Here is a 13,225-nt window from a genome sequence, read left to right as displayed (position 1 = left end):
AGCTGCACCGAGCTGCACCTGAAGCTTGCATACACAGCCCGCACGGGTGAAAGGGAGAAAAGTAAAGAGAGAAGCAGGGGGCCGAGGGCTCTATGGACGGTTTATGGGATGCTTCGGGCAAATAAGCATGAAGGTAGGAAGACATCTTACTTTATTCTCCGCAGTGTCTGTGCATTATTGATTTAGTGGGTGCAACAATGTATAGGTTCAAAACAGTATCTCTCAATCTTCCTCCGTGTGTCTCAATTTTGTTTGCTAGCTGTCTCGTCTCCCGCGTAAACGGACACCCGCCCCGTGTGTGTGTGTGTCAATATTATTGCCTATGAGTACGACGATGGTGAATGAATCGGCATAGGCATCTGTGGCAGTGCAGCGCTGTCTGTTGTGGAGACAGAAGTTGAGAGAGAGAGAGAGAGAGAGAGAGAGGGGAGGGAGGGGAGAGAGAGAGAGAGAGAGAGAGAGAGAGAGAGACTGTAGCAGGCTATACAGCCGTTTATAAACAGGTATAAAAGTGTCATAAAGGTATGCGATTAATTTAGATTAATTAATCACAGAGCCTGTAATTAATTAGATTAATTTTTTTAATCGCTTGACAGCCCTACTCATAACCATTCCTCCTGTTCAGAAATTTCCAAATATATCCCAAAGTTTATCTGAAGCTAATCTGAGGCTTCAGCAGTCTGAATGAATCAAATCAAGATGCCGTCTTATTGGCACAATGTCCCGTCTCTGTGGTTCCTTGCTGAGCTGCAGTGAAGGGATGGTAAAACAAAAAGTGGCAAATAACAGCTGCTGAAGCCACATATTGGCTAAAATTAAACTTGGATTAGTATGAACAGGAGGAATGATTACTGCAAGAAAAACTTGAGTATAGTTTTAAGGCAAACTTGGATAAAATGGCAAACCTACCCTTTTGCCATGTTGTCATGCATTGTTTTTCCTCATGTTTCAGTCTCATTTTTGTCCTACAAAAAAAAATTGAGTGGCAAAATAAGATACAAAACACAATTCAATTGGAAAATCAAGGTTCAATTAAACTGTTGTGCCTGCTGTCAGATAATGACTCTGCCTGTTAGGTCGGTTAGGAGTATAAGCTTCATTCACACACTGAAAAGGACAAAAAAAATCCAAAACGTTATCAGTGGCATTTTGAGTAGATATTTAGCTTTGTTTATACTGTGCTACTGGCGTATGCAGCATGTACGTGCAGCAGACATTTCTTCCATTCAATCTGCTCAGGTACAGAAATGTTTGGGTTTGTGCACTGTGGTATACCAGCTGTCACTTTACTGCAATGTCTCTCTGTCTGTGTCTACACGACAGCTCTTTTTGCTGGAAGAGACGAGGGAACGCAAGTTCGACGGCTACGCCAGGACCATCCAAAGGGCCTGGAGGAAATACGTGGCCCGTAAGAAGTATGTCCAGATGAGGGAGGAGGGTGAGTGAAGTAACGTCTTAACAGCTTTAATATGTCTGTCCATCTGCCTGCCTCTGTCTACCAAAACTCGCTCACTCACTTCTCTCTCTCTCTCTCTCTCTCTCTCTCTCTCTCTTCTCTCTTCTCTCTGGGTTTAATCCAGCCTCTGACCTGCTGCTGAACCGGAAGGAGAGGCGGAGACACAGCCTCAACAGAAACTTTGTCGGTGACTACCTGGGTATGGATGACAGGCCCGAGCTCCGGCAGTTCCTGGCCAAGAGAGAGAAGATCGACTTCGCAGACAAAGTCACCAAATACGACCGCCGCTTCAAGGTCGGTCTCCTCCCCCCCCCCCCCCCCCCACCCCCCCTCAATCTGAACGCCTGTTGCTGTGGGCAAAAACAGCCGGAAACATTTTTTATGATGATTAACATTATTTTGTTTCTTTTTTTCCGCCATGTTTTTTTAGGGGATTAAGAGGGACTTGATCTTGACCCCGAAGTCTGTGTACTTAATTGGAAGAGAAAAGGTGAAACAGGGACCAGAGAAAGGGCAGGTGACAGAGGTGATGAAGAGGCGGATCGACGTGGAGAAGATCTTGACAGTGTCTCTTAGGTATAAGATAGTTAACAGATTTTCACTGTTGCTTTCACTTTTTTTGTTGTCGCTCTAGACGGGATTTTAATTCTAAATCTTGGTACTCAGAGGTCTCCAGATGCATTATGGGTGCTGCCGATCAGACAAATAAAACGTGCATGTAAGACTGCCATTGGAATAGCCTGTTTGTACGGGTATAGGGAGATACCAGTAGGTAATGAGTTGTTTCCAAAACAAGACAATGGCCCCTTAAATGCAGCACAGGCAGATTGTTATGCAGGGCCCCGCCATATAATCTGTAGACATTGCCCTTCAGAAAGTAATGAACCTACTGTACTTCAAAGCCACAGTCTGGATTTCCAATCACACAAGTCAAGTTCCCATGTTCCTGTAAATGTCACACGAGGGACATTGAAAACATGTGGAGTATATAAAAGCCACCTCTTGTGTACGTCTGTGCCTCAGAAATGTTGCTGAAATGTTACTTGGGCACAAACAACTTCTCTAATGGAAGAATTTAGACTAATTTACTACAAAGAAAAGAAACAAATGAATACAAGGAACTGAGAGACTTGTGGGGCCTTTGTTGTTGATGAGAACACTATTTTATTTGTCTTTAGAGGTAGGAATCACAGAGCTGTTGGTGCGAGCATGTGGCTTTTGAGTCAGTGGGGTAATCTGGACCAGGTGGTGCAATGAGCGAAAGCAGAAGTTGTAAAAAGCTCATCAGAGGAAAATCTCCACTTCACTGGGTGGAACAAAGTTTCCTCGTGTGGGTTACGGGCCCAAGCTGTCTTCATATTCTCTTCATGTGTGAGCAGCTTTGTGAGGCCCTCCTCTTTGTCTATGCAAATGTGAAAGATGAGTCTGACTCTCCATCTTAACTACCATCCTAGCAGGAGAGTAAAGGTGCAAGGAATGTCTTAACAACATTTTAAAACACAATGAACAATGAAAGTTCTACATTCCTCCAATGAACATCTAAGTGACCGGTATGTTCAATGCTTTTCAGCACATTGCAAGATGATTTCATGATCCTGCACGAGCAGGAGTACGACAGCCTGCTGGAGTGCGTCTTTAAGACGGAGTTCATCAGCCTACTGTCCCGCAGGTTTGAGGAGAAAACCCAGAGGAAGCTACCACTCAAGTTTAACAACACGTGAGTAGAAAATCCACAACCTGAGAGTGAGTTCAAACTATAAGTCACAAAACTTCTCGTGAAGGAGATTTATTTTTTGTGTGTGTTCCGAGGAACTTTAAGTTTGTGTTAATTGCACCCCCTTTGGACTAAAGCGGTAATGTTTTTACTACGCTAGCTGTAGTTCCTGGGTGAGCGTACCCATGACAAAATAGAAAATAAAAAAAACCTACTGGAAGGAAAATAAGGTTCTGATGAAGTCACAGGGACCATTTAAAGAGAATGGGCCTCATTTATCAACTGTTCGTAGACCAGAAAAGTGGGTGTACGCACGTTTCAACGCAAACCTCTGCATTTATCAATTTGGACATCGTGTACGCAAGTTTGTAAACATCATGGACTTGCAGTGCCGGCTGTGCCATGTAGCCAATGGACAATTAGTAGATAATAGTAATGTAGTTTTTGCTCAGACCGAGATAAACATATTAATCACTTAAAAATGTGCAGTTTATGGTGTGCAACTGAGTAGGAGCGCTGATTCAATAGTGCGCACACGGGCCACTTTGGAGCGCTGCATGGGACTGCGTAAGGGCAGTTGTCTCCGACTTGGAGCAGCTGGGGGGACACGCTTTTTTAGTTGCGATTTTTAAGTCAGACCACCTTTTCTTCACCTATGTAAAGAAATTGTGACATAAAATTGTAGCCTATATGCTATTTTATATCATTTGATCGATAACACTGATGTAAACCTAAGATACACCAATCAGCTGGAGATCGTTTGTCAACACCAACACTGTTGACCGCAGCAGTTATTTCCTTCCTAACTGCTGCCTACTGACAATCTTTTAATGCTCCGAAATGAAACCTTTTTAAATTTTTCCTACTTTCGCTGTTATGCTGTCAATTTCTACTTCAGAGAAGTTCCTCTTCTTTGCCGTAATGTGCATATTCATGTCGTAAAACCTGGGGGCCTCTAAACTGAGAAAATATAGGTGTTACGGTTAAACGCTGGTAGGACCCAAGAGCAGTCAGCTGTGATCGCCACAATAAGGGCGTGATATTCAAATTACGATTGTTTTCAGCCGCCACATTTATCAACACTGATCTCTGGTGTACGCTGAGATTGGTGAGGTACGACCATTTGATAAATCCCACGTGATACCTGGCGTAGGGTGATGTTTGCGCCAGGATATGCACCAGTTTCCACGCAGGTTTGATAAATAAGGCCCATTGTAACTACAAAACTTGTTTTTTTTGTCCCTCAGACTGGAGTTGAAGTTGAAAAAGGAGAACTGGGGCTTCTTGAGTGGTGGTGGCTCCCGGCAGGTCCTGTTTGTCCAGGGTCAGGGAGACATGCCTGTATTAAAGCCTTCCAGCAAATCTCTGCAGGTCAGCGTCGGCCCCGGGCTTCCAAAGAACACACGTGAGTATTTGCAGACCAGAAGCACTGAAATGGCCTGTTCTCCACTACAGCTGGGATTTACTGATATACAGTCATATGAAAAAGTTTGGGAACCCCTCTCAGCCGGCATTATAATTGACTCTGCTTTCACAAAAAAAATATAAAAGTGGTATGTCTTTAATTTACCAGGAACAGCTAAGTACTGGGATGTTTTCCAAACAAAGATTTTTTGAAAAGCAGTATTTGGTTGTATGAAATAAAATAAAATGTGAAAAACTGGCTGTGCAAAAATGTGGGTACCCTTGTGGTTTTGTTGATTTTAATGCCTGTAACAGCATGTAAAACTGATGACTTTAAACACAAAGTTGGTTGGATTATGTTGTTAAGCCTTGAACCTCATAGAAATGTCTGTTTAATCATGAGAAAATGTATTTTAGGTGCCTAAATGCAAGTTGCACTTCTCTTTGACTCTCTGCTGAAGTGAGACAGAATGGGATCATCAAAACAGCTCCCAAAAGATCTGAAAAACAAAGATTGTTCATTGTCATGGTTTAGGGGAAGGCTACAAGAAGCTTTCCCAAAGGTTTCAATTGTCAATTTCGACTGTAGGGAACGTTGTCAGGAAATGGAAGGACACAGGCACAGTGGCAGTTAAACCCAGGCATGGCAGACCAAGAAAAAAACAGGAGCGGCATAGGTGGAGGATTGTGAGAATGGTTGCACACAACCCACAGATCACCTCCAAAGACCTGCAAGAACATCTGGCTGCAGATTGTGTATCTGTACATCGTTCAACAATTCAGCGCAATTTGCACCAAAACATCTGCTTTTTATAAAGACCAAATAACTTAATTTTTGTCTCATCAGTCCAAAGCATTTTCTTCCAATATGAATCTGGCTTGTCTAAATGAGCTTTTGCATACTCCATGCAACTGTATCTGTGGCGTGGGCGCAGAAAGGGCTTCCTTCTCATCACCTGGCCATACAGATGTTTTGGTGCAAATTGCACTGATTTGTTGAACCATGTACAGATACACAATCTGCAGCCAGATGTTCTTGCAGGTCTTTGGAGGTGATCTTTGGGTTGTGTGCAACCATTCTCACAATCCGCCGCATATGCCGCTCTTGTACTTTTCTTGGTCTGCTAGACCTGGGTTTAACTGCAACTGTGCCTGTGTCCTTCCATTCCCTGACAACGTTCCTTACAGTAGAAATTGACAATTGAAACCTTTGGGAAAGCTTCTTGTAGCCTTCCCCTAAACCATGATAATGAATAATCTTTGTTTTTAAGATCTTTTGGGAGCAGTTTTGATGATCCCATTCTGTCTCACTTCAGCAGAGAGTCAAAGAGAAGTGCAACTTGCATTTAGGCACCTAAAATACATTTTCTCATGATTAAACAGACATTTCTATGAGGTTCAAGGCTTAACAACATAATCCAACCAACTTTGTGTTTAAATTCATCAGTTTTACATGCTGTTACAGGCATTAAAATCAACAAAACCACAAGGGTACCCATATTTTATTTTTGTACAAATGAAATGAAGTACGATGGCTTATGCGCGTCGCCATCTTGTCAAATTTTTTTTGGGGGGGGGGATACGCCCACCTCCGAGGCGAAGGGAGGGCCAACAGGCAGCTAGCTGTCACTCAAGAGGCCGCGTCCCTAATTATTCATTCATTTTAACCTCCAATAGAATAAAAACTAGCATGGTAGAAAATAATTCACCCCCTCAGTGTTGTCATGGAGATATGACCTAAACATAAAGACTAGAATGTTATTTTGTACCAGGCCTTAAAGGCCTACTTTACCGGTTTGAATATGAAGGTGTATTGAACTCGGAGATCCTATGAAGTATAAATGTGCAAAAAAAATTGATATCGGATCATCCTAGCCTGAGAAAAGGCAGAAAGAGTGTTTTATGGTCTCACTGTCTAACCCTACATTTCTATAAATAGGTTTAATAATGCTGTGAAAACGGCCTATTTAACATGGGAGTCAATGAGATATTGCTCTGTTTTGATTCCACCTCTTAGTGGCTACTCTGTGAACTGCAATTGTTGTCACTTCCGCATTGGATGCTGGTAGAACTTGCTGTGGTTGGGGCTTGGAGCTAATACTAATACCTTGTAACAAAAAAAAACTATTATGTCATGGTCCCATCAAGTAAACGCATCCATTTCAGATAGAGCCATTACTTCCTCCCATTTCCTCTACAATTTATTCAGCTAATATGGTATTTTCTTCTTCAAAGGTGGAGTCAGTCATTCTGGAGGACACTTGATGTCAAAATCACTTTATGTCAAAATCAGTGAATATCTGGGGGCGCCCTTAGCTCAGTAGGTAGGGCGTCCCCCCCATGGGCCTCGGCCAGCAGCGGATCCGGGTTCGATTCCAGGCCGTGGCCGTTCTCTGCATGTCACTCCCCTCTCTGCCCCATTTCAACTCTGTCTCTACACTATCAATAAAGCATAAAAATGCCAAAAAAAATCTTAAAAAAAAAAAGATCTGTGAATATCTGCTCACAATCCAATACCTGTCTGTATTATGTGGCGCTAAAAAATAAATCTGATGTTAATGCACAGCCTAGGCTCTGTAAACTGGTGTGTTTAAAAGGGGGGCCATCTTAGCCAGCAATCATTTTACAGAATTTAGGATGTGTATTAACACTGGAATTTTTTTTTCAACGCACACACATTTCAGAAATTTTTGACAAAAAGGGATTTTGACAAAAGGCGTTCTCCAGAATCGCTGACACCACCTTTTAATCTACGTTTAATGTAATGGTTATTTCAAATCTCTTCTTCCTCAGGCCCCACCAGGAAGGGTTTCGCTCAGGGTCGCTCCAACACGTCCAGAACTCACCAGAACACCCCCTCACGGGCTGCGCCTGGACCTCCAGGTACAGCGCTCATATCAACCTTCCCACGGCAGGGTTTGAAAAGGCTTTTCTTAAATGCCTGTGGAATGTCTAAAACACAGCTGGAGCAATTTCTATATATTTTTATTTATTTATTTACAGGTCCTCACCAGAACGGTGGAATTAAAAACACTAACCACGTAGCCAATCAGAGGAACTCGCAGCATCATCACAACCAGAGGCCTCCGTCAGCTGGCAACGGGACACGCCCCTTCCTGCCTAGCAACACCAATCAGCTGAAGGAGCGAGGCAATAGCCGGCCACAGCCCAACCTTGAATGTCTGAGAGTGCCTGATCAGGGAGCCGCAGGGTGAGAAACCGGCACACACACATACACAGTAACGGCTGAATGCACCAAACAAACAAGAGTATACAATAACACACACACACACACACACACACACACACACACACACACACACACACACACACACACACACACACACACACTCTTCAGGGAGAAGGACTTGAGTTTTTTTCTTCAACAAAGAAGGATTATATTAAACAGAATGAAGTGTTAATGATAGTATCTGTCAACCCTTCATATCGTATAGGTCCAAAAAATCCCTGTTTGTTAGTTTCATCCTGTGAAAACACAAAACCATCTCTGGTAAACAGTTTATTGTAATGATTTTGGAGACTTCTCCTTTTAAATAGTTTAGTTATAATCTGGCCTCTTTGGAGCAGTTTTGTATTGTGTGACCTTGAAAACTCAACAGCTTCTGTCCAGTTTCATATTTTACCCACAAGACACACTCACACACTCACACACACACACACACACACACACACACACACACACACACACACACACACACACACACACACACACACACACACCTTCCTAAAAAATGCTAATCTTAGTGCAAAACTACCAAGGAAAACAAAAATGTGTAAAGTGAGTGACTTAACGCTGGTGGAGTTTTTCTGCACCAGGACTGACTTTGTTGGTTCTTTTGTTTTGCACTGGCCTGGAAAGTGTTGATTGTCATTTTCCCAAAAGACTTTCTATATTCTATATTAATGCACTTTAATAGCTGATGGATGCTGATAGTTATCATTCAGCCTAATATGACTCAACTTTGAGGCAGTATATTTAAATGTGATTAGGTTTGTTACCAGTTAAAGCCCATTCTAATCCAGTATTTACAGTCTTGCATCTGCTCTGTTTAAATAAATATTTGCGGAATACATTTTTTGTACATGCCCACATGTACCATAGGCACACGCTCATACACACACTTGTGTTTCTGTAAAATGTGCATAATTTGGCTGATTTATTCTTTTGTAGCAATGGAGACAGACGGCCAACTTCAAATGGAGGAATGTGAGTTGCAGTGTTTGCAGTGTTCTGGGTGGTGGTTAAAGTGTAGAAAAGCTTTCAGCAGCTGGACCAGTTGATGATTCTTCTTTAGTACATTTATTTTTCCAAAGTTCAAATTTGCTAAAGAAGCCGACAGAAGTCCGCAACTAATATTGGAGGTTTTCTGCTGTTGCCGCTCAGTTTTTTTAATATCAAATGGGAATTATTTTACAGTTCACCTATTATGGATCTTTCATTTCTATAATGAAAGATTCTTGGAAGAGTGTTTTCTAGTGAAATAATCCCTGCTGTGCACCTCCTCTGATGGCTCATTTTAACCTGGGATCTGTTTTCTTAAACATTGAAAATTAAAGATGTGTCCATGTCCAAACTATTTTGAATTATTTGATCCTCATTTAGTTGAGCAGTTGTACATTTGGCATTGCGTTTAAAAAAATTGAATAAGCGGAATATGCATAAAGGCTTTTCCAAGTAAATGAATAAACCCACTATACAGAATAATAAACTCAGACATCAAATGTACCACTGACTCTGGATCAATGCTCTCTGTTCTGAAAGGCTTGGTAAATTGAAGAACATTTTTTTGAAGTCTTTGTGAAAGATAAAGTGTGGACTCAATCACCATCTTGTGGCCGTTTTGTGAAAAACTGCATTTTGTTTAAATGAGGCAGGATGCATTATCCACACATTGCATAAACAAGTATTTTTCTTATAACTGCTGTACTCTGCTTCTGACATGTAGCCTATATCCCTGAGGAAAAAAATCATACAGTCGAAAAAAGATTTAAACAAGATGGTGATTGTGTGCACACGTATTTTTTGGGATGTACTTTGTGAAAGTGTAAAAACACCTCTTCCTTAAAAACAGCTTCTTCTGAGTTAACTTCACAGCCACTGCAGCACAGTAAACTCAATCTCTCATGCACTGTAGTTCTGTCCTGCAGACGCTGACAGTCTCTCTGTCTCTGTCTCTCTTTCTCTCTCTGTCTCTCTCTGTCTCTCTCTCTCAGAGCCCACAGACCGTCAGCCAGCAGGCCTGCGCCGGGAGGAGGTCGGCCCAAACCTGCCCCCAAACCCAAACCCCAGGTGCCCCAGTGCAAAGCCTTATACGCTTACGACGCACAAGACACGGACGAGCTCAGCTTCAACGCTGACGACATGATCGACATTATCAAAGAGGGTAAGTGCACGCACGACAGGACGCTGCAGAATTAATCATAAAAATAAAAACCGCGATTTTGATTAAAATCTATTCGATCTCAATTCTAAATGTTGACCATTCTCTCGCTCATATTCCCCTAGTCATCCGGAATGTACACTTCTTTGCTGCGGAAACAATTCCAGTTGTTATATCAATCACAATTGGCCACACAATGTAAAAAAAACAAGCTATCAATCTCTCATTCACGCAAACAATGCAATAAATGTTGTAACTTGGTGTGTTCCTCCTTGAAGCCCCAAAATGTTGATCCTGTAGACTTATGTTCTTAACACAATACGCTTTTATACATTGATTGGGTGTCCAAACGGACTATAGGTGCTAGGTTTTTTTGAGCTGGAACTTTTTTTTATGTTCAGCAGCATAGTGTTGCAAAATAAGAGAAACAGTTCTCTAATCTAGTTGTGTCTGTTCTGGTTAGATGCCTCCGGGTGGTGGACAGGACGACTTCGTGGAAAGCAGGGACTTTTCCCCAACAACTACGTCACCAAGATCTAGGAGCTGATGGCTTCCAACACAAGGAGAGAGCCCACTCTTAAAGGACAGGACGGAGCTTACAGTCAGAGAGAGAGAGAGAGAGAGAGAGAGAAAGAGAGAGAGAGAGAGAGAGAGAGAGAGAAAGACGCGTGAGATTTTCCCTGGAGGAGAGAAACACTTGCACTTCCTCCACTACTGCCTTTTGTTGTAAACGAGCGTAACTCTCGGTTACACCGCCAGACCCAAAGACCGTCAGGCCATGAAAATGAGGCTCTGCTTTTTAAGACAAAGAAGACAGTTTGACCCTGGGGTCTGTTTTTTTTCCTTCGCAGTCCCTTTGAGTACTGAACAAAACTATTTATTGTATTTATAGCTTTTATTTTCTGTGTTCTCCACTGTCGTATATATCTTGCTGAGGATTTTTGAGCTCAAACATTTTTGGAAGCGTTGGAATGAAGTATGCTTTATCTATGGGACCAGGCTGGGATTTTTTATTCTCAACATGTCGGGTTTTTAATTTTTAATTTAATTTTTTTTTAGATGAAGGTTTGATCGCTGATGCCGAGGCGGTCGTCTCGGTGTCAGAGCTGCAGTGGCTGCTGCTTTACCAGGAATGTTTATTCTGGTGCTAAACTGTAACTACTTACAGGGAACAGAGTGTCGCTAAATCATCACACTGTGATTTTGAATGATTTTAGATACAAAAGCGAAATCAGTTTTAACAGGTCTGTTCCACATGTGCAAAAAACTTTCAGAAAATTCCCTTCATACTTATTTTCTTGTTGTTCCTGTTTTTGTGTCGCAGCAGTATATTTTGACACAGAATAGAGGCCATGTATACTGTAACCTAAGCATGCCGTCTGTGGTGTATTAGCACTTTATTGGTACAGGTACTACCTTGGACACAGACATCATCACTCGTTAATGCCACAGCCAGTAAGTCGACTCTATGAAGGACAGGTTGCCAAGCGAGCAATAAGCCGAGTTTCTACGGATTTATTTTTGTTTACATGAAATGTTAAATCAGGCATTTAAAAAAAGAGGATCCGATTCTGTATGTGTTCATATGTAGGAGTACGCCTGTTGTTGGTTTAAATTAATTGTTTTGTATTTTCTCTGAAGGATCTCTTTATATTTTTTCCTTTTGCTTTTGATACTTACAGGGCTGCTTTGTTTCTAGTTCAGCTACACATAATTAATAATGGTTATCACAGATTAGGGTGAATGGATTTTAGTTTTGTCAAGTTCAAAAAGTTGTTTTTAGGTGAAAGAAACGTGTTGACATTTTTCCGTAGCACTAAAGAATTCCTTTTGCATCTCCCCGAATGTTTCTGCACATCTTTTGCACTGCTGTTGCATTACTTACACATTCCTTAGTTGTTGTTTTTTTAATCAAATAACCACATTATTCTCTAGTCAGTAAAACAAACTGCTGGGACTTCTGTTATTAGATCTTCTGCATCATTACATATACTTTGGTCTTGGATGGTTGAAAACATCCTTGTGCAATACAAAACTGTACATTTTAATAAAGCATGTTATATTGTGTATTTAACGGCTTTATTTGGTTTCATTATCAGATGACCCAATTAAATCAACAGCGATCAATCTCCTGTTGATGTTTATTACTGTATTACTTTATATACTATACTGTAGATGCGGACTGCCAGGACTGCAGTCAAATTTCACATTCAGATGAGATCATTAGTGCAAGATACTCCACTGCAGGTACCCTGTAATTTTGTTAAGCTTTTTTTTTTTATGAAGTAAATTATTTATAAGAAACTCCATAGATGTTCACTACCTTTTGTGGATGGGGAAGAAATCACTGATTTGACTAAATGACCTATTTATGATTGATGCCTTTAGGCTAAAATAAAACGCAAAATAAAATGCATTTTGAGTCAAAGAAGTTAAAGAAAAATACAGAAGACATTACCAGTGTCTTCAGCGGTCATAATGTGAGCTGTCTCCACCAGTTTCTTTGGGCTTTTTGGTCCAACATTTATATAACACTAATTGCGGCTACAAACCGTGACAGGAAACATTTCTGTCTTGAAGTATTCAACACCTTTCCCCAAGCTGTTAAATGTATAACCAGTGAAAACAAAAGGTAAGACATTTCAACACACTACTGTAGGAGCTGCACAGGTGCAAATAATCACATCAACAGATGGCTGTCACAATGCCACAAATGTTAAGGTTATCAGTAATGTGTGCTTTCCACAGTATGACGAGGTTAAATGTCTGCTGTTAAATAGGTATATTCAAAGCAACAGATTATTAATGTTGGCGACTACCTGCAGAGAAACCTAGAAAGGAGGCTTCCATAATCTAAATTACATAATAAGTACACTGGTATTATACAGTAGCTTGGAACAGAGTATTCATTAGCTCTGGCTGTTCACCTGCTGCAGTGCACAACTTCAGTCAATGCATTAGTTGCTGTATCTTAGCCATTACTAGATGATTGTTGTATGTTGACTATCAGTGGATGTTTGTATCATGGATCTTAAATGAACAAACTTCATACAGTTTATTCATGCATTGTCGCATCTTTGCTCATGGCTAAAATACTTGGTTTGGTAAATCTAATCTCCTCTAGTTTTATGTGTATGTCCACCCTGTGGCTGCAGTGAATACTGCACATTGATCCTGTGACACTTAAAATATCAGGTTTTAGTTGAATTTCCCAGTCAAGTTAACCATTCCAAATATTTAAAAATATAA

The 13,225-nt window shown here is 41.1% G+C and overlaps 1 protein-coding gene across 3 annotated transcripts in view; it reads left to right on the top strand.

Moving 5' to 3' along the window:
• myo1ea (myosin IEa) overlaps positions 1-12,043 on the top strand; it is a 62,082-nt gene extending 50,039 nt beyond the window's left edge. Inside the window, exons 20-29 of one of the 3 annotated variants that reach the window (XM_080049059.1) lie at positions 1,324-1,438; positions 1,581-1,750; positions 1,887-2,032; positions 3,027-3,173; positions 4,418-4,575; positions 7,368-7,457; positions 7,578-7,785; positions 8,767-8,802; positions 9,810-9,979; positions 10,440-12,043. In XM_080049059.1, coding sequence (XP_079905185.1) covers positions 1,324-1,438; positions 1,581-1,750; positions 1,887-2,032; positions 3,027-3,173; positions 4,418-4,575; positions 7,368-7,457; positions 7,578-7,785; positions 8,767-8,802; positions 9,810-9,979; positions 10,440-10,516 — 1,317 coding nt within the window. In that variant the 3' untranslated portion in view covers positions 10,517-12,043. Of the gene's footprint in view, positions 1-1,323; positions 1,439-1,580; positions 1,751-1,886; positions 2,033-3,026; positions 3,174-4,417; positions 4,576-7,367; positions 7,786-8,766; positions 8,803-9,809; positions 9,980-10,439 lie in introns of all 3 variants that reach the window. The other 2 variants (XM_080049060.1, XM_080049058.1) reach the window with 2 other exon arrangements.
• Positions 12,044-13,225: the final 1,182 nt, after the last annotated feature.

This window comes from Ammodytes marinus (assembly GCF_949987685.1).
Source record: "Ammodytes marinus genome assembly, chromosome: 1".
NCBI lineage: Eukaryota > Metazoa > Chordata > Actinopteri > Uranoscopiformes > Ammodytidae > Ammodytes > Ammodytes marinus.
The sequence above is the reverse complement of the archived record's forward strand: the minus strand, read 5'-3'. Positions and strand labels throughout refer to the sequence as shown.